A 22628-nucleotide genomic window follows, 5' to 3' on the forward strand; every position below is an offset into this window, starting at 1 on the left:
TTTGAAATCTCAGTGTACCTAAGTATAATTCTAGAAATGGTTTTCTATGCATTCTTTAAGCATACTGAACTTCCAGAATTTGGAGGCACTTTGAAATTGGTTCAGTGTATAGAAAAGTCTGGATAGTAAGGGATCTAAGCACTTTTTTGTTTGTTTCTTGGCATTTTCAGGATATCTTGTTTTAGAAAAGCCAGAGTGCTTGTGATACATGGCCATAGCACACTGGCCATGTCTCAGGTGACAAGGGCTAGGAGTTTGTGTTCTGCAACTACACAATGCTGGCATCATTCTAGTGTGGAGAAGCCTCCTGGTTTGATTCATTATAGGATTTGTTTATGTCAAAAGATAGGATTACTGGGTGGGTGTGTAGCTCAGGGCACATATGCTGCTCTCCCTTCTCTAAATTTCTTTTTTTTTTCTTTTTTTTTTCTTTATTATACTTTTAAGTTCTAGGGTACATGTGGATAACGTACAGGTTTGTTACATATCCTATATCAACATACCATACAGTGAATGAGCACTTGGTTGTCACCTGCCCTTTAGTTTTCATTTCTGATTACTTCCTACAAGTGGGATGTCTTGGTCAAAATGTATGAGCAGTGTTAGGGTTAAATTTTATCATACATGTCTCTCCTTTACCCTAATTTAATATTGTTAATATTTGGCACATATTTTCACACAGCCTAATTCTCTCTCTCCCCCCCCCATTTTATTACTATTGTAAGTTGCATCAAGAAACTTCACCCCTAAATTATTCTGCATGCATCACCTACAAATAATGACATTGTCCTACATAACTACATCAACACTCTCACGCCCAAGAAAATGAACAATATTTCCATGATACTATCAAATTGGCTCATACATTTCTTTTTTTTTCCTTCTCTCTTTTTAAAGCTGGGCTGCATTCTGAGGCTTCATACATTTCTGTGCCACTTTTCCCCACACTGTTTTTTCTAAATGCATTGTGCCTCAATGAGCTTGTATAGCTCACCAAACTCTTCACTTTTCTTAGGACTCAAATTCCAATTCCATCTCTTCCATGAAACATTCACAGAAAACCCCAACTATCACGACTCTCTAGTGAACTCATGCTCCTGGAACACTAAATTATCTGTATTAGTCACTAATGTGGTACCTGTTCTCTATTGTCAACTGCTTTATGTAAATATCTCTTGTCTCCCCTGTAATATTTTTTGTCTCCCAAACTTCAGTTATTTACTTACCACATTCATGATTTTTGCCACATCCTTGCCACCAATATTATTTACATACTTTACAAATTATTTAAATAAATAAAACTATATTAGTTTTGTCCTAAGCTATCTGGAGAATTCTTGGTTTGATGTGAGGTATTACTTTCCAAGAATTGCTGAAACAAACTACCACAAACTAGGTGGGTTAAAACAAGAGAAATGTGTTCTCTCACAGTTCTAGAGGCCAGAAATCTGAAATCAAGTTATTGTCAGGGTCATGCTGCCTCTGAAGGCTTTAGTGAAGAATCTTTTCCTTGCCTCTTCCAGCTTCTAGTACATACAGGTGTTCTTTGGCTTGTAGCCCAATCACTCCACTGTCAGTCTACATCTTCACATTACCTTCTCCTCTGTGTCTTTGTGTGTTATTCCTCTGTATGTCTCTTAGAAGGACACTAGTCATAGAATTTAGGGCCCACCCAGATAATCCAGCAGGCTCTCTTCAAGTTCTTTAATTATATCTGCAAAGATACTTTTTCCGAAAAGATTCTGGGAATTGAAGTGTGGACGGGTCTTTTTGAGGGTAACCATTCAGCCCACTACAATGTGTTATATATATTTTCCAACGTACAGTACAACAGAGGAAACATAAATATTAAAATAACTTCATCCATGTATCACCTAAAAACAACCTTAGATTATTTGAGGAAGAAAAACTGATTTAGTATTTTTCACATTTTCTATAGTTTTGTGCTAGGTACTAAACAAATACCTAGTGAACAAATATATGCATACATATACATATATACATACATATGTACATTTCTGATCTCATTTTGCCTGATTGTGGCTGCTACTATCCCAATCTCTTAAAATTGCCAGGTTTGTTAGATTAAGTCTAGCTTTCTAATAATACCCATTTCCATCCACCTCTCCTTTTTCTAATCACAAACACATAACGCTCTTATTGGAAAAAGACTTGGGTTTTAGAAGGTTAAACAGACTTTTTGACCTAAACAATGAATGTGTACAACATATGTGTGCACATATGACATTGTGCATATGACAGGCATAAAACTAATTGGTTTAACCCAGAGCAAAGCTGGAAGGCACCTGTTTACAAAAACAGGTTTCCTCTTTCTGTTTGGGAGGAGCCTAGGCTTTATCGTGTTTCTATAACATCCCTTCCTCTCCTTCCACCTACTGTGCTGTCTATAGTATTTTGTTCTTTTCTTTCTAATCTTGCATTACCACTTTCTTTTTTTTTAAATTTTTTTATGATTATTATACTTTAAGTTCTAGGGTACCTGTGCATAACGTGCAGGTTTGTTACATATGTATACTTGTGCCATGTTGCTGTGCTGCACCAATCAACTCGTCAGCACCCATCAACTCGTCATTTACATCAGGTATAACTCCCAATGCAATCGCTCCCCCCTCCCCGCTCCCTGTGATAGGCCCCGGTGTGTGATGTTCCCCTTCCCAAGTCCAAGTGATCTCATTGTTCAGTTCCCACCTATGAGTGAGAACATGCGGTGTTTGGTTTTCTGTTCTTGTGATAGTTTGCTAAGAATGATGGTTTCCAGCTGCATTCATGTCCCTACAAAGGACACAAACTCATCCTTTTTTATGGCTGCATAGTATTCCATGGTGTATATGTGCCACATTTTCTTATTCCAGTCTGTCACTGATGGACATTTGGGTTGATGCCAAGTCTTTGCTATTGTGAATAGTGCCGCAATAAACATACGTGTGCATGTGTCTTTATAGCAGCATGATTTATAATCCTTTGGGTATATCCCCAGTAATGGGATGGCTGGGTCATATGGTACTTCTAGTTCTAGATCCTTGAGGAATCGCCATACTATTTTCTGTAATGGTTGAACTAGTTTACAATCCCACCAACAGTGTAAAAGCGTTCCTATTTCTCCACATCCTCTCCAGCACCTGTTGTTTCCTGACTTTTGAATGATTGCCATTCTAACTGGTGTGAGATGGTATCTCATTGTGGTTTTGATTTGCATTTCTCTGATGGCCAGTGATGATGAGCATTTTTTCATGTGTCTGTTGGTGTATGAATGTCTTCTTTTGAAAAATGTCTGTTCATATCCACATCAGAGCTGTTTTAAATACATGAAAAGTGGAAACTTTGTAACAGTTGATTCCACGGATTCTCAGGGCTTCTCTACCTATCTTAATCAAATGCTTAAATATTTGTGAAATTGACCAACTTTTCTCAGAGTTTATTTCTAGAATTGAGAGGGGTGTTTCCTAAGAACTGAAAGGGTCTCATCTTTAGTAATTTATGAATAAATAACTCTTTTTATAATTTTTTGTCCACTCAAATTGGCTTAAGGAAACCTGATAAGGATTCTGTGTATTTGAGGAGTAGCACTGTGGAAATGCAAGCTTGTCTTCAAACCACTCCTAAGTTTCTTTGTTTTCTTTCGTGCACAACCTTCTTCATAGATTCAGAAATCCAGGAATTCAGGATAAAGTCTTAAAATACCTAATGGGGAAAGTAGCTATTCTCTTTGATAGTGATTGACTAGAGAACCCTTAAAAACTGAAGCCATCACACCACGCTAAAGATGAAGAAAGATTACTTTAAAAGAAAAATCTGGTGGCAGAACAATCTTTGGATGAGCTTTCAAAGCGGAAGTGATTACATTCAGTGAAGCGTGAAATAGGTAGCCATCCCGAGTCATCTTAGTGAGGATTCTTAAAATCACCAAAATTCTAGGGACAAAAACTCACTCAATCAAGACCTGAAGGTCTTCTTCAGAACGTTCAAGCATAATATGCTATCTACAAAGATAAGGTAAAGCAAATAGTGTGTTGGGGTTTTTTTTAACCATAGGGTGGGTTATATTCAAAATACAGAATAAGTTAGACTGTATAGCAATATTTCTATTAAAATTATTTTGATCATATTGAAAAAAAGAATCCTCAGTGCACACAAAATTTATTCAGCCTAATAGTGTATAGATATGGAATGCTTGTCTTTAGGCCACAAAGGAAGGAGCAGTAAGGTCAACCTTGAGACCTAGTTTTAAGAACAGTCTGTTTTCTCAAGAAAGCTTGCATTCAGAAGACAATATTTACACCCAGAAAATACTTGCTACAAGATAGATTCACTTAGACATAAGAGGCATACTTGGATGATATGTACAAAAAAAAGTATGTGTTGATATGCTTTGAGGAAGTTACTATTAAGATACTAAAACCCAAACAACTGGCATTCCAACATTTCTCTCAAAGCCTTTTGATGGCAGGAGAGAAGTAGTGATTGAAGCCCTGCTGCAGACAGGGTTTGGTTAAGAATTGGCAAACCACAAAATAGGTTTAGTCTATAAAAGGACAACTAATGATGGCCTGTTGGAGCAGGACCCTGTAACACTGTATCTCATCAAGGCAATAAGAATAGACTATCAGTTCTTCAGTTTCTTGACTTTCATCAATCAGTTTACATTTTAGATGTTCCTAGATAATGTTTTTCAATAAAATGCATACCTGCAGATCAAGTGTCAGCTAAGCACAAGGCCTTGAGCTAGTAACATTGTTGTAGGCAGCACTCAGCTCACTGAAATGGCCTTTCTTTGGCAAAAGAGAGTAAACGTTGCCAAAGTAGTGTTTATTTTATAGTTAGGATTCAAAGCTTCAGCTTTTTCAGGTTTCTGGGCCTAAAGCTTAGAGTCCAAAAAGCCCCTAAAATTTAGCTAAATCCTTTCTTAATCTCAATGACAAGTTGTGTTTATTTATACACCTGCACCCACAACTGTATTCTTATAGAAAATGATATTACAGTGAATTTTTTTTTTTTTTTTTTTTTTTGAGACAGAGTCTCTTTCTGTCGCCCAGGCTGAAGTGCATTGGCAATTTTCCTGCCTCAGTCTCCCGAGTAACTGGGACTACAGGTGCATGGTACCACACCTGGCTAATTTTTGCATTTTTAGTAGAGATGGGGTTTTACCATGTTGGCCAGGCTGGTCTCAAACTCCTGACCTCAAGTGATCCACCTGCCTTGGCCTCCCAAAGTGCTGGGATTACAGGCATGAGCCACCGTGCCTGCCCTACACTGAACCTCTTCTTATGCTTTCTATTGTAACTCTATTTCTCACTGTTATTGACAGCAATGATAGAGAGACTATGGAAAGAGATAACATAACATTTTTTCTTTTGAAGTTTCCTTGGATTCTATCTTTTTAATCTGGGAATAGAGCTACTCAAGTGAAGAGATATGTGGGAAATGTAGGAAAAATAAGACCTTAAGTTGATTTGAGGGATTCTGAGAACAGGGGAGTTTTATGTTCAGCAGAGCCAATCTTGACAACTTCCTCTCCCTGTCAACAGGATTCTACTCCCCCCTTATCTGGATGGTTCAAATCCACCCATGAGGGATGGGTTACATTCGCAGTATGTGAAACAGTGGGACAAATCACAGAAATCATGTCCTGGAGGAGCAGATTGAAGCAATATTTGGACCACAAACAAGGGCTGAGTTGGGATAGGGGCTTGCAAATCAAGAAACCAAGAGTGTTGTAGCGTAAAAGAAGGGAAAAGAAGATGGTAGTTTGGCTAAATTCTGGAGACAAAGCACGGATGGGTTTTTGGTGCTGTTACTCATTCCCAGCCTGCTCTGAGGGTTTTTGTCATGTGTTTTTGACACAGAGTCTTGCTCTGTCACCCAGACTGGAGTGCAGTGATGTGATTATAGCTCACTGCAGCACTCTGAGTGTTTTTAAAATAAAGTCAGAGCAAGAAGACACTGCCTCCCCTGCCACTTATTACTCTCTGAATTCAGACCCTTATTATCTCTCACCTAAATTTTAAAAAATCGTAAGCATAACGTAATTATCACACCTTAAAATTAACAATAATTCATTAATATTGTCCAATATCCAGTCAATAGTCAAATATTTTTACGTCTCATCGTGATTTTTCCACGTGCTTTCTTTTGAATTTCTTTTAATCTAGTTTTATTCCTCTTTCAATCAATCTTCATTGAGAAGCTAGTTAAATCTCACAGAAATACTTCTTCCCTTGTTATTCCTCTCTTCCAAACAATTATCTTCTATCAGCCAACCTTTCATTGAACTCTACCTTTCCTCATCTTCCAAATATACAAAACTAAAAGTGGCTATGTTTTATATAAAGGATGTATTCCTTAAAATTTTTCATAATTTAAAACTCCAATAATTCAAATATAATGCTAATAGATAATGGAGGCTTGTTTATTTACTGGCTAAAGAGGTACCACCATCTCCAAACTCATCTTCAAGATCCAGAGTGTTGCTTGGCAGTGGCATACACAGTTCGTTATATCCTTGACCTTTGAATTCATGGAATTCTTAGAAAGTTTTTAATTAGGTTAAGGCTTTACTTCATATATTACATATAAAGTTATCATTTATTAGCTTTTTAAAAAAATTTATTAGTTTTTTAAACTAATAAAATTATTTATTAGTTTAAATCATTTATGATCATTTAAATCATTTATTAGTTTTCTTAAAAAATCCCAGAATTAAAAAGTTACAGAGTTCAATTTTGCATATAATACAACTAACTGTATTGCAAGTTTATTTCATAGTTTATTCTGTAATTATATTGTCTGTTGTTATGGCTCTATAGACAGGAATATCTTTCTTATCTCTTATCTGCCTAGAAAATTTCTATTAATTTTCTATGACTCATCTGAAGTATCATCTCCTCCTTGAAGCCTTCCTTTTCTAGACAGAATGAGTCATTCCCTTTTGTTTTTCTAAAACGCCTTGCTTGTATGCCTGTTACATTATTTAGTATGGAATGATTTATAAACTAGTCACATTATTCTATCATTATATTTAGTATGTTAGTATGTACTTATTGGCTGTACTTTATTCATGTGAGCTGCCACTAAGCTTATAGTGGATGCTCATAAAGTGTTGACTTTAAATAGTTTTGCAAGATTGTTGTGAAGGTTAAATGAAATAATTTTTAACAATTGCCTGATACAGTACCTGGTACTTACTGGTACTCAGTAAAGTTTCCCTTCCTTTTTTCTCTTTAGTTTACTCTTGCCTTATTTCTCCCAGCACCATGTATTCCTTCCATGTGAAATGAATAGAGATTTCTTTTTTACATTGCTTGCATGTCTCTTCAGGGTACTAACACTGACTTACGCATCTCTCATTTGTTTATTTAAGGTCACTAGTTCTGTTCGGAACAGAGATCCCTCTGAGATAGAATACAGAAGTAATATGACTTCTCCAACACTCCTGGATGCCAACCCCATGGAGAACCCAGCACTGTTTAATGACATCAAGATTGAGCCCCCAGAAGAACTTTTGGCTAGTGATTTCAGCCTGCCCCAAGTGGAACCAGTTGACCTCTCCTTTCACAAGCCCAAGGCTCCTCTCCAGCCTGCTAGCATGCTACAAGCTCCAGTACGTCCCCCGAAGCCACAGTCTGCTCCCCAGACCCTTGTGGTGTCCACGTCAACATCTGACATGAGCACTTCAGCAAACATTCCTACTGTTCTGACCCCAGGCTCTGTCCTGACCTCCTCTCAGAGCACTGGTGGCCAGCAGATCTTACATGTCATTCACACTATCCCCTCAGTCAGTCTGCCAAATAAGATGGGTGGCCTGAAGACCATCCCAGTGGTAGTGCAGTCTCTGCCCATGGTGTATACTGCTTTGCCTGCAGATGGGGGCCCTGCAGCCATTACAGTCCCACTCATTGGAGGAGATGGTAAAAATGCTGGATCAGGTAAGTAACAATATTGCCCCTTTCCTGGCCTTCCTGAATCTATTCCCTTTTTGAGTCATCCTATCTCCTGTCTCTCTTCACCTCCAGTTATTCCTGGACACTGCTTCAACAGTAATCTTTCATAAGTACTGTTTTTATCATGTCTTTTTAATGCTTAAGAATGTACAATGACTCGGCCGGGCATGGTGGCTCATGCCTGTAATCCCCGCACTTTGAGAGGCCGAGGTGGGTGGATCATGAGGTCAGGAGATCGAGACCATCCTGGCTAACATGGTGAAACCCCATCTCTACTAAAAGTACAAAAAATTAGCCGGGCGTGGTGGCAGGCGCCTGTAGTCCCAGCTACTCGGGAGGCTGAGGCAGGAGAATGGCATGAACCCAGGAGGTAGAGCTTGCAGTGAGCCAAGAGTATGCCACTGCACTCCAGCCTGGGTGACAGAGCAAAACTCCGTTTCAAAAAAAAAAGAATGTACAATGACTCTTGATTAGACCATGCTTCTCGACCAGGTATGCATATCTATCAGTGACATATCAAACAACTTCCTGGAACTTCCATATTATTTGATATTAAATAATTTAAAGCATTTTATATTTAAAATATGATTATCTTGTATTACAAAATGCAAAATTTGCAAAACCTGTTAAGATAAACCACACACTTCAAAAAGAGGTTAAGCTTACTAAAGGCATCCACCCTCGGACTTTTCAGGATAATGTGTTTATTTTACGCCTTCAGAATGCTTTGGTGGAAAAGCTGAGAACAATATTTCTATCTCAAACATACTTAGCCAGTATTAGCTCCTGTCTCTACCAATACTTTTCCTTTTCTCTTCCCTACAAAAGAAGTAATTGAAATATTGTCATCTTCCTTGTGTTCTTCCTCATTTGGCATCTATCACTTTCCATTTTACTTATTTATTTGCCTGTATCACAAGTGTCTGGGCATTATTTTCACAACTGAATTGTAGATTCCTCAAAAATAATACTCTATATTAATTTTTTTAATGTATGCCTCCAGAGAACTTAACACAGTGCTAGTAGTTGTCTTAGTTGTCTTGCAACAGATAATTTGATAAACAAACTTGAAAATTTGTCCAAGAGAGAATTCAAATGCTATAATCTTCCATTTTATTTTTAAAATAAGTTCAAAAATTCAGAAAGGTATAAATTAAGTCTGTCTTCCACCACTATTCCCCAACCACTAGTTCTCCTCCCAGAGGTATATCTGTTTTAGTTTGTAATCAGGAATGATCAAGGAAAATTATGTGGCCTCTAAAGCAGGTTGATAAAGTTTTGCATATATCGAAAAGGGCAAGGGGTGGAAATGATTAGGAAGCAGATTTCAGCTTAGTATAAAAGAGTCTCTACCTTTGAAATTTGATGCCCTATACTAAATGTAGGAGGCTGAAAAACAATATACTACTAAGCATCAAGTTGCTGAGACTGCACTGGTCTTCTGAATACAAATATTATCATTGACTAGTGGTTAAGTGTGGTAATGATAAGTGTTCACAATCTTATTTTGAGATATGAGATCCATTCCATATACGAAAGGAGAGCCAAACAAACAAACCAAAAAAAAGGAAACAAATAAAAAAGGAAATAAAATTTCCCGTATGATAGTTTGCTGAGATAAAGGCAGTGGTAGCATCAAGGGATGGTTTGAAGGAGCTTTGAATAGTCTCCATAATATCATCAGTCCATCAGAGCCACTCTAAATAAACAGAATAAATTTTAAATGTGCTCAATGTGGTTCCAAGCTAAGGGCATTGGCCCAATGGTATCTGTATTAGTTCGTTTTCATGGTGTTGATAAAGACATACTCGAGACTGGGAAGAAAAAGAGGTTTAATTGGACTTGCAGTTCCACATGGCTGGGGAGGCCTCAGAATCATGGCGGGAGGCAAAAGACACTTCTTACTTAGTGGCAGCAAGAGAAAAATAAGGAAGAAAGAATAGCAGAAACCCCTGATAAACCCATCAGATCTCATGAGACTTATTCACTATCATGAGAATAGCAGGGGAAAACTGGCCCTTATGATTCAATTACCTCCCCCTGGGTCCCTCCCACAACATGTGGAAATTCTGAGAGATACAATTCAAGTTGAGATTTGGGTGGGGGCACAGCCAAACCACATCGGTATCCAAAATGGTGGGCTTACTAAACCTTAGGGGGCACATATAAAACAATTGGAGTGCAAGAAGAACGTATCAAAATTTGTATTTTCTTACCCTTAAAAATTGACAGGTAATATTGTATGTTTTATCATCTATAGCATGATGTTTCGAAGTATATATGCATTCTGGAATGGTTAAATCTAGCTAAATAACAAATGCATTACCTTATTATCATTTTTGTGGTGAGAGCGCTTAATATCCATTCTCTTTACAATTTTAATAAAGTGTATCATCATTAACTATACTCACCTTGCTATGCAATAGATCTCTTGAAATGTATTCCTCCTATCTGATAGATCTCTTGAAATGTATTCCTCCTATCTAACTATAATTATGCATCCTTTGACCAACATCTCCCCATCCCCCTCCCCACTAGCCACCCCAGCCTCTGGTAACTACCATTCTACTCTACTTGCATGAGATTAAATTTTTGGATTCCAAATATGAGTTAGATCATGCACTATTTGTCCTTCTGTGCCTGGCATATTTCACTTAACATAATGTCCTCCAGGTTCATCTGTGCTCTCACAAATGTCAGGATTTTGTTCTTTGTTATAGCTGAATAATATTATATTGTATATGTGTGTGTGTGTGTGTGTCACATTTCCTTTATTCATTCATTTGTTGATAGATATTTTAGGTTGGTTCCACATCTTGGCTATTGTGAATAATGCTGCACTAAACAGGGATGAAGATATCTTTTGGGCACATGATTTTATTTCCTTTGGATATATACCCAGAAGGGAGATTGCCAGATCATACGGTAGTTCTAATTTTAATTTTTTGAGGAACCTCCATACTGTTTTCCGTAAAGGCTATAACTAGTTTACATTCCCATCAACAGTGCGTAAGGGTTCCCTTTTCTCCACACACTCACCAGCACTTACTGTCTTTTGTCTTTTTGATAATAGCCACTTTAACTTAAGTGAGATGACGTACTACTTTTTGTTTGTTTTCTTATAATGCATATAAAATTGTAGGATACCAGTACCTGTATATCACATACATGCACAAACATGCACACCTCAAGATACATGCTTAAAACTTTTTAATGAATGATATGCAAAGTATAGGACAACTCTTTTAACCAAATACTTGTTCCCCACCTTATCACCACCCCCAAGTTTCTTCTCTATAGAAATTTTGAAGGTTTCACTGGATCTAGGAGACTGTTGAGCACCTGATTGAGTTTTGTTAGGAATCAGAAACATCAGTGTTTGATAATAAGGAATATTTGACAGCTTCTCCCAACATAGGTGGAAAAGAAGGTTGTATCAAGCACCTACTAGGTGGTAGGTGTATGTTTCATCTCATTGACTCATTTCTGTTTAAGAGCACAAAGGCCAAGGTAAATGTTCTCACATCTGGACTAATCCTATAATTTGATTTTAGGACAGCCAGGAGCTATTCAGTGAGTTCAATTCAACACACACACACGTTGAAACTAACTTTTCAGCAGACCCTGTCCTGGTAGCTGGAGATAGAGATGAATCATACCCAAACCATATCCTACAGACACTCTCATTCTAGTGGTATCAGAACTCTCCATACTACTCTTACTTTAAAGGCATTTCTGTTCCCTGCTATGCAAAATAATAAAATAAAATGTTATTCTCTTCCTTCCATACAAATACACTTCCTTCATCTTTGTTTTTTTCTTTATTTTTCTATCTTGCTGCCACTTCTTTAGGTGGGACAAACTGGGAATTCTGAAAATGATTAAAGAGGCACATATATTTTTAGCTCACACTGCTCCCTTTCTTTGCTTTTAGTGAAAGTTGACCCCACCTCCATGTCTCCACTGGAGATTCCAAGTGACAGTGAGGAGAGTACAATTGAGAGTGGATCCTCAGCCTTACAGAGTCTGCAGGGACTACAGCAAGAGTGAGTACTTTTTGTCTTCAAGTCTGTCTTTGTGTATATGTGTGTGTGTATGTGTGTACATTTGCACATATGTATAGGTGGAACCAATGATCAGACACAAGAGTAAGAATTTGAGGACAAGTAATGTAGGGAGACTACCTTTCCAGTGAAAGTATACGAGTTTGTGTGCATACATGTGCATGTACATGCATGTTATGGTAGAGCTATGTTCTAACTGTAAATCATCAATTTTTCTTTTGAAAAGTCTTCAAATTTCCCACAAAGTGTAGTTGTGTATTGTTTCTCTCTGTAAGTTTAAAACAGCTTTGTCTTTCAATATCAGAACTAATTGGAAGTAGTTGGCTTGTGTTTAGCAACAACTGTTGTATGAAAATCAAATTTCTTTAAGCAGGAGAATGAAACTTATTGAAGTGAAATGCTCACACTATTTGGGAACACAACCACTGAAGGAAACACTACCACCTCGCATGCTTTCTCTGAGCACCTACTGAGAGACCTGTACCTACTGAGCAGAATGGCCTAGTTGACAGAATTTTTTTTACTATTCCAATTATTTCTTTTTGGGGGGACCTAGCATTAAATTCGCATAAATTAAAAGCAGATATGAGGTGGCACCAATGAATGTAAATTCATTTTTTTAAGCCTTCACTGTAAAGTCACTGTTTGGCTTTATCTCTATTTCTTTGATCAGACCAGCAGCAATGGCCCAAATGCAGGGAGAAGAGTCGCTTGACTTGAAGAGAAGACGGATTCACCAATGTGACTTCGCAGGATGCAGCAAAGTGTACACCAAAAGCTCTCACCTGAAAGCTCACCGCAGAATCCATACAGGTCTGCCCACTCCCATCTCACCCCTAACACACACACACACACACACACACGAGAGAGAGAGAGAGAGAGAGGGGCAGCGAGAGAGAGAAAATTTCTGAGAGACAGAGAATGAAGTATTGAAACAAAGACTGATGCATTTATACTCGTGGGCACAGGCTCCATTCATGGTTTTTATCCCTATTTCTTGTCCCTGCTCTAAGGCAAATTTTATAAAACCGGCCTAGGAAAACACTAAACTAAATCTGGTGTCTTAATAGTCATCATTCTCAGTGAGCCCCTGTGGGTCTTTCTAATTGTGGAGTCAACACTTAAGCAAAGATTAAGGTATTACTCCCTTCCTTACTACCAGGGTCTCACAAGTTTTACTAAGCATGGAAAAGCACAAGAACAATTTAAACTATCTGAAATTAAAGCAGGCTTTAATCCACTAACCATTAACGTGTCTTTGTTCACATTAAAAAAAATAAAAGGGTGCACATAAATAAATAAAACAGACCCGGTAGTGATCCTGTCAAACTGGACAGCACATACCTGATCTGAAGAAGGAGAGCTGCCACTCAAATCCAGCTCACTAGAGTCAGCCATCAATATTCTTGGATTCCACATCCATGGATTCAACCAACCACAGATCAAAAATATTTTTAAAAAAACAACAAAAATAATAATACAACAATAAAAAAATACAAATTTTAAAATACAGTATAACAACTACTTACATAACATTACATGGTATTAAGTAACATAAGTACATCTAGAGATGACTTAAAATATAGGAGAGAATGTGCATAGATTATATGCAAATGCTATGTTATTTTGTATCGGGGACTTGAGCATCCATGGATTTCATTATCCACCCAATGGGTGGGGTTAGGAATGTAGGTGGCTCTGAAATCAATCCCCCATGGATACTGAGGGACGACTGTATTAGTAAATTTCATTGTTAAAGAAAAGCAAAAAAAAAAATCCGGATTATGTGAAATGTCCTTGATTTTGAATGTTGGCATCTAGTTCAAAAATTTTTTATAACCCCAGGAATTCAAAGAAACCTGCCTAGAAGCCAGATGCAGTTTGTTGTTTATCATTGTGTGCCCTTTGCCTTGGAGACTCCTTCTCCATAGTGGTCTCCAAGCTCAGAATTGGGACTTAGACACTTTGGACAAGGAGGAAGCCCTCCTTTCTTGTAAACATCTGCTATGTTACATTTGCTATGTTAGAATTTGTGTAGAAGGACCCAGAGCCCTAGTTGTTGTGCCTAGAGACTATGAACAGGTGAGTGATTTCTAGGCTGCATTATTCAAACATTCCCATGACACTATTATTATTTAGTGATGTATTTGTTTGCTTTTCTTCCATGGGAAATGGATGCTGACTATATGTATATTCCATATATTCCAAGTCTCCAATTAAGCTGCTGTGGGATCTGATAAGTCTTCCTACCTCTTTGATCTTAGGTTTCCTCAACTGTAAGATGAAGGGTTTGGACTAGGTGATCCCACTTGACTATTTTAATCTGGAACTCTATGGATTGAATTTCAATGTAACCTATTGTGTGGCTACCTTCTAGGAGTTCTTGGAAATTGCTTTATAATATGCTAAAAGTCTGGCTGTCTTTCCTATGTCACCTCTCGACTCTTAAACTGAGATAACAGATATAATTTACTTTTATTTACTTTTCAGATTTCAGTACTGTTTTTCTCCCTAGTGGTGTAAGCTTCCCATATGAAGGGAAAAAATCGCCCTAAAATATCGACAATTCTTAGCTTTGAGTGTTATAGGTGAATGCCTTATCTGATAAGAGATCATGACAGCCAGATGGCTGGTGGTTGAATGAAGACAACGGATGTCTACATGAATCCATGAATCTCAGTACTTTTTTTTTTTTTTTTTTTGAGACAGAGTTTTGCTCTGTCACCCAGGCTGGAGTTTAGCCTGGTATAATCTCAGATCACTGCAACTTCTGCCTCCTGGATTCAAGTGACTCTTATGTCTCAGCCACCCAAGTAGCTGGGATTACAGGCATGTGCCACCTTGCCCAGCTAATTTTTCTGTTTTTAATAGAGATGGGGTTTCACCATGTTGGCCAGGCTGATTTCAAACTCCTGACTTCAAGTCATCTGCCTGCCTCGACCTCCCAGAGTGTTAGGATTACAGACATGAGTTACTGCCCCCAACCTCACTTTGTTTATATTCAGAATTGTTCTTATTCTACTCAGGTTTTAAGACTGACCCATACCTTTGCCATGGGTATGTGACCATAGGAATGCTCACTTGAAGGCCTTTCACAGCAACATTTAATTTGCCCCAACTGCTTGACTTACAATAGGCTTAGTTGCTTTAGGAAATAATGTGGCAATTGTGTAAGTACCCCCATCCCTGCAATATTGTAACAGGCCTTCTTTCCTCACTACAATTCATTCTCCACACAGTAGCCAAAGGATTTTCATCTGTTTGCTTTTGTTTTGCTTTGTTTAAATATAAATAAGATTATATAACATCTACTTAAAATCTTCCAAGGACTTCCCGTCACACTCTGAATGAAATTCAAATAGAGTACCCTAAAAGGCCCTATAGGATCTTGCCTCTTATTAATTTTACCTCATGACATTTCTTATCCTTTAGATCTCAATTTGAATGTCTTCTGCCCAGAAAATTCTTCCCTAAACCTATCTTAAGCAGTGTCCACTCCCAAATATCTGTATAAGAAAACCCTACTTAATTTCTTGATAGAGTTTTCTTTTCTTTTCTTTCTTTTAAAAATTTTAATAATACATATTTTAACCCAATATATCACAAATATTATCACTTTACAACCTAATCAGTATGAATAATTATTTTTATTTTATTCTCATATTTTGTGGGTACATAGTAGGTTTATGTATTTGAGTTACATGAGATATTTTGATACAGGAATGCAATGTGTAATAGTCAAATCAGGGTAAAGGGGTGTATCTGTCCCCTCAAGCATGGGGCATTCTTTGTGTTACAAACCATCTAATTATACTCTTTTAGTTATTTTTAAATGTGTGATTAAATGATTTTTTTTTACTATAATGATGCTGTTGTGCTATCAAATGGTAGACCTTATTCATTCTTTCTATTTTTTGTACCCATTAACCATCCCCACTGCCCTCTGACCCACTGACATCCCACCATCCTTCCCTGCCTCTGGTAATCATCCTTTTTCCTCTGTCTACGTAAGTTCAATTATTTTAATTTTTAGTTACCACAAATAAGTGACAACATGTGAAGTTTGTCATTCTGTGCCTGGCTTATTTCACTTAACATAATGACCTCCAGTTTTATCTATATTGTTGCAATTGATAGGATCTCATTCTCCATGTGTGCCCTTTGCCTTGGAGACTCCTCCATAGTGGTCTCCAAGCTCAGAATTGGGACTTAGATACCTTGGACAAGGAGGAAGCCCTCCTTTCTTGTAAACATCTGCTATGTTACATTTGCTGTGTTAGAATGTGTATAGAAGGACCCAGAGCCCTAGCTGTTTTGCCTAGAGGCTATGAACAGGTGAGTGATAATGTCTTTTCAGCTGTTTTGCCCATATGCACCACATTTTCTTTATCCATTCATCTGTCGATGGACACCAGTTACTTCCAAATTCTGGCTGTTGTGAATACTGCTGCAATAAACATGAGAGTGTAGATATCTCATTGATAGACTGATTTCCTTTCTTTTGGATATATAACCAGCAGTGAGATTACTGGATCTTATGATAGCTCTACTTTGTTTTCTGAGAAACCTCCAAATTGTTCTCTATAGTGATTGTAGTAATTTACATTCCCACCAACAGTATATGAGGGTTCCCTTTTTTCCACATTCTCACCAGCATTTGTTATTACCTGTATTTTGGATAAAAGCCATTTTAACTGAGGTGAGGTGTTATCTCATTGTAGTTTTGATTTACATTTCTCTGCTTATCAGTGATGCTAAGCACCTTTTCATATGCCTGTTTATCTTCTTTTGATAAATGTCTTTTTAGCTCTTTTGCCCATTTTTAAATTGGATTATTAGATTTTTCTCCTATAGAGTTTTTTGAACTCTTTGTATGTTCTGGTTGTGAATCCCTTGTCCGATGGGTAGTTTGCAAATATTTTCTCCCATTCTGTGAGTTATCTCTTCACTTCGTTGATTATTTCCAGAAGATTTTTTAACTTTATGGCACCCCATTTGTCCATTTTTGCTTTGATTGCCTATGCTTGTGGGGTATTGCTCAACAAATCTTTGCCCAGTCCAATGTCCTGGAGAGTTTCCCCAATATTTTCTCGTAATAGTTTCAGATCTTAGACAGAAGCCTTTAATCCACTTTGATTTGATGTTTGCATATGGTGAGATATAGGGCTCTAGTTTATTCTTTTACCTATGATATCCAGTTTTCCCAGCACCGTTTATTGAAGAGACAGTCCATTCCCCAATGTATGTTCTCAGCACCTGTGTCTGAAATGAGTTCACTATAAATGCATAGATTTATCTCAGGGTTCTCTATTCTGTTCCACTGATCTGTGTGTCTGTTGTATGCCAGCACCACACTATTGTGATTACTATACCTCTATAGTATAATGTAAAGTCACATAATGTGATTCCTTCAGTTTTATTATTTTTGCTTAAGATAGCTTTGGTTATTCTGGGTTTAAGTGGTTCCATATAAATTTTAGGATTGTTTTTTCCATTTATGCAGAAGAATGTCATTAATATTTTGATAGAGATTACATTAAAATTGTAGATTGCTTTGAGTAGTACAAACATTTTAACAAAATCTGTTCTTCCACTCTATGAACATGGAATATCTTTCCTTTTGTTTCTGCTTCAGTTTCTATCCTCATTGTTTTATAATATATATTGTAGAGATCATTTCTTTTCTTGTTTATGTTAATTCCTAGGTATTTCATTTTATTTGGAGCCATCATAAATGAGATTATTTCTTGATTTCTTTTTCAGAATGTTCACGTGTTGACATATAGAAATGTTTTAGATTTTGTATGGAAGTTTTTTATCCTATAACTTTACTAAATTTTTTTTTTGTCAATTCTAATAGCTCTTTTTCTGGAGGCTTTAGGTTTTTCCAAATATAAGATTATATCTTCTGCAAACAAGGATAATTTGTCTTTTTCCTTTCAAATTTGGATGATCTTTAATTCTTTTCTCATCTGACTCCTGTAGGTAGGACGTCCTGTACTACAATGAATAAAGGTGAAATTGGGCATCTTTGTCATGTTCCCAACCTTAGAGGAAAGTATTTCAGTATTTCCCCTTCTAGTATGATACTTATGGGTCAGCAATTAATGACTTTTATTATGTTGAAGTGTGTTTCTCCTATACCCAGTCTTCTGAGGATTTTTATTAGGAAAAGATGTTGAATTTTATCAAATACTTTTTCAGCATCAATTGAAATGACCATATGATTTTTATCTTTCATTCTGTTGATATGATGTATCACATTAATTGATTTGCATATGCTGAACCATCCCCACATCTGTGGGATAAATCCCATTTGGCCATGATGAATTATTTTTTTAATGTGTTGCTAGAATTTTGTTGAGGATTTTTGCATCAATATTCATCAGTGATATTGACCTATGGTTTTCATTTTTTCATGTGTCTTTGTCTGGTTTTGGTATCAGGGTAATACTGGCCTCATAGAATGAGTTTGGAAGTACTTCTTCCTGTTCTATTTTTCAAAATAGTTTCAGTAGAATGGATATGAGCTAATCTTACATATTTGTTAGAATTTGACAGTGAAGCCATCAGGTCCTGGGCTTTCTTTCCTGGGAGACTTTCCCACCGCCCCCACCACCCCCCACCCGCCACCCCTCCGAGACCGAGTCTCACTCTGTTGTCCAGGCTGGAGTGCAGTGGCATGATCTCAGCTCACTGCAACCTCCACCTCTGGGAGAGTTTTAATTATGGCTTTTGTCTCATTACTTGTTGATTAGTCTGTTCAGGTTTGGGATTTCTTCCTGATTCTGTGTTTTTCCTTGTCCTCAATATTACCAGTGAGTTGTGTACCTTCAGATGATTTCTTATTGCTCATTAATGTCCTTTTCTTTCTGATTGAAGTACTCCCTTTAGCATTTCTTATAGGATGAGTCTGGTATTGATGAAATCCCTCTGCTTTTGCTCATCTGGAAAAGTCTTTGTTTCTCCTTCGTGTTTGAAGGATATTTTCACCAGATATGCTATTCTAGGGCAAAAGTTTATTTTTCCTTCAGCATCTTAAATATGTCGTGCCACTCTCTACTGGCCTTTAAGGTTTCTACTAAAAAGTCTTGTCAAAGGTATTGAAACTCCAGCGTATGTTATTTCTTTCTTTTCTTTTGCTTCTTTTAGAATCCTTTCTTTATCCTTGACCTTTGGGTGTTTAAATATTAAATGCTTTGAATGGTCTTTGGGTTAAATTTGCCTGGTGTTCTTTATCCTTCTTGTACTTGGATATTGATATCTTTCCCTAGGTTGGGAAGTTCCGTGTTATTATCCCTTTGAATACTTCTACCCCTATCTCATTATCTACTTGCTCTTTAAGGCTGATAACTCTTAGATTTGCCTTTTTGAGGCTATTTTGTAGATACTATAGTTGTTGCTTCATTGTTTTTTATTCTTTTTTTTATTATTATACTTTAAGTTCTAGGGTACATGTGCACAATGTGCAGGTTTGTTACATATGTATACTTGTGCCATGTTGGTGTGCTGCACCCATCAACTCGTCAGCACCCATCAACTCATCATTTACATCAGTTATAACTCTCAGTGACATTCCTCCCCCTCCCCCTCCCCATAATAGGCCCCAGTGTGTGATGTTCCCCTTCCCATATCCAAGTGATCTCATTGTTCAGTTCCCACCTATGAGTGAGAACATGCGGTGTTTGGTTTTCTGTTCTTATGATAGTTTGCTAAGAATGATGGTTTCCAGCTGCATCCATGTCCCTACAAAGGACACAAACTCATCCTTCTTTATGGCTGCATAGTATTCCATGGTGTATATGTGCCACATTTTCTTAATCCAGTCTGTCACTGATGGACATTTGGGTTGATTCCAAGTCTTTGCTATTGTGAATAGTGCCGCAATAAATATACGTGTGCATGTGTCTTTATAGCAGCATGATTTATAATCCTTTGGGTATATCCCCAGTAATGGGATGGCTGGGTCATATGGTACTTCTAGTTCTAGATCCTTGAGGAATCGCCCTACTATTTTCCGTAATGGTTGAACTAGTTTACAATCCCACCAACAGTGTAAAAGTGTTCCTATTTCTCCACATCCTCTCCAGCACCTGTTGTTTCCTGACTTTTGAATGATTGCCATTCTAACTGGTGTGAGATGGTATCTCATTGTGGTTTTGATTTGCATTTCTCTGATGGCCAGTGATGATGAGCATTTTTTCATGTGTCTGTTGGCTGTATGAATGTCTTCTTTGAGAAATGTCTGTTCATATCCTTTGCCCACTTTTTGATGGGGTTGTTTGTTTTTCCTTGTAAATTTGTTTGAGTTCTTTGTAGGTTCTGGATATTAGCCCTTTGTCAGATGAGTAGATTGCAAAAATTGTCTCCCATTCTGTAGGTTGCCTGTTCACTCTGATGGTAGTTTCTTTTGCTGTGCAGAAGCTCTTTAGTTTAATTAGATCCCATTTGTCAATTTTGGCTTTTGTTGCCCTTGCTTTTGGTGTTTTAGACATGAAGTCCTTACCCATGCCTATGTCCTGAATGGTATTATCTATGTTTTCTTCTAGGGTTTTTATGGTTTTAGGTCTAATATTTAAGTCTCTAATCCATCTTGAATTAATTTTTGTATAAGGAGTAAGGAAAAGATCCAGTTTCAGCTTTCTGCTTATGGCTAGCCAATTTTTCCAGCACCATTTATTACATAGGGAATCCTTTCCCCATTTCTTGTTTCTCTCAGGTTTGTCAAAGATCAGATGGTTGTAGATGTGTGGTATTATTTCTGAGGACTCTGATCTGTTCCATTGGTCTATATCTCTGTTTTGGTACCAGTACCATGCTGTTTTGGTTACTGTAGCCTTGTAGTGTACTTTGAAGTCAGGTAGCGTGATGCCTCCAGCTTTGTTCTTTTGACTTAGGATTGTCTTGGCAATGCAGGCTCTTTTTTGGTTCCATATGAAATTTAAAGCAGTTTTTTCCAATTCTGTGAAGGAAGTCATTGGTAGCTTGATGGGGATGCCATTGAATCTATAAATTACTTTTTCACAATATTGATTCTTTCACAATATTGATTCTTCCTATCCATGAGCATGGTATGTTCTTCCATTTGTTTGTGTCCTCTTTTATTTCACTGAGCAGTGGTTTGTAGTTCTCCTTGAAGAGGTCCTTTACATCCCTTGTAAGTTGGATTCCTAAGTATTTTACTCTCTTTGAAGCAATTGTGAATGGAAGTTCGTTCATGATTTGGCTCTCTGTTTGTCTGTTACTGGTGTATAAGAATGCTTGTGATTTTTGCACATTAATTTTGTATCCTGAGACTTTGCTGAAGTTGCTTATCAGCTTAAGGAGATTTTGGGCTGAGATGATGGGGTTTTCTAACTATACAATCATGTCATCTGCAAAGAGGGACAATTTGACTTCTTCTTTTCCTAACTGAATACCCTTGATTTCCTTCTCTTGCCTAATTGCCCTAGCCAGAACTTCCAACACTATGTTGAATAGGAGTTGTGAGAGAGGGCATCCCTGTCTTGTGCCAGTTTTCAAAGGGAATGCTTCCAGTTTTTGCCCATTCCGTATGATATTGGCTGTGGGTTTGTCATAAATAGCTCTTATTATTTTGAGATACGTTCCATCAATACCGAATTTATTGAGAGTTTTTAACATGAAAGGCTGTTGAATTTTGTCAAAGGCCTTTTCTGCATCTATTGAGATAATCATGTGGTTTTTGTCTTTGGTTCTGTTTATATGCTGGATTACGTTTATTGACTTCTGTATGTTGAACCAGCCTTGCATCCCAGGGATGAAGCCCACTTGATCATGGTGGATAAGCTTTTTGATGTGTTACTGAATCCGGTTTGCCAGTATTTTATTGAGGATTTTTGCATCGATGTTCATCAGGGATATTGGTCTAACATTCTCTTTTTTTGTTGCGTCTCTGCCAGGCTTTGGTATCAGGATGATGTTGGCCGCATAAAATGAGTTAGGGAGGATTCCTTCTTTTTCTATTGATTGGAATAGTTTCAGAAGGAATGGTACCAGCTCCTCCTTGTACCTCTGGTAGAATTCGGCTGTGAATCCATCTGGTCCTGGACTTTTTTTTATTGGTAGACTATTAATTATTGCCTCAATTTCAGAGCCTGCTATTGGTCTATTCAGGCATTCGACTTCTTCCTGGTTTAGTCTTGGGAGAGTGTAAGTGTCCAGGAAAATATCCATTTCTTCTATGTTTTCTAGTTTCTTTGCGTAGAGATGTTGATAGTATTCTCTGATGGTAGTTTGTATTTCTGTGGGGTTGGTGGTGATATCCCCTTTATCATTTTTTATTGCATCTATTTGATTCTTCTCTCTTTTTTTCTTTATTAGTCTTGCTAGCGGTCTATCAATTTTGTTGATCTTTTCAAAAAACCAACTCCTGGATTCATTGATTTTTTGGAGGGTTTTTTGTGTCTCTATCTCCTTCAGTTCTTCTCTGATCTTAGTTATTTGTTGCCTTCTGCTAGCTTTGGAATCTGTTTGCTCTTGCTTCTCTAGTTCTTTTAATTGTGATATTAGGGTGTCAATTTTAGATTTTTCCAGCTTTCTCTTGTGGGCATTTAGTGCTACAAATTTCCCTCTACACACTGCTTTA

The 22628-nt window shown here is 37.4% G+C and overlaps 1 protein-coding gene across 4 annotated transcripts in view; it reads left to right on the forward strand.

Moving 5' to 3' along the window:
• KLF8 (KLF transcription factor 8) overlaps nucleotides 1–22628 on the forward strand; it is a 50233-nt gene that overhangs the window by 17225 nt on the left and 10380 nt on the right. For all 4 annotated transcript variants that reach the window (XM_050776964.1, XM_050776967.1, XM_050776965.1 and 1 more), the window contains 3 exons: nucleotides 7379–7943; nucleotides 11893–12004; nucleotides 12696–12835. In XM_050776964.1, the coding sequence (XP_050632921.1) occupies nucleotides 7379–7943; nucleotides 11893–12004; nucleotides 12696–12835 (817 nt within the window). The remainder of the gene's footprint in view (nucleotides 1–7378; nucleotides 7944–11892; nucleotides 12005–12695; nucleotides 12836–22628) is intronic.

Source organism: Macaca thibetana, chromosome X, assembly GCF_024542745.1.
Source record: "Macaca thibetana thibetana isolate TM-01 chromosome X, ASM2454274v1, whole genome shotgun sequence".
Classification (NCBI taxonomy): Eukaryota; Metazoa; Chordata; class Mammalia; order Primates; family Cercopithecidae; genus Macaca; species Macaca thibetana.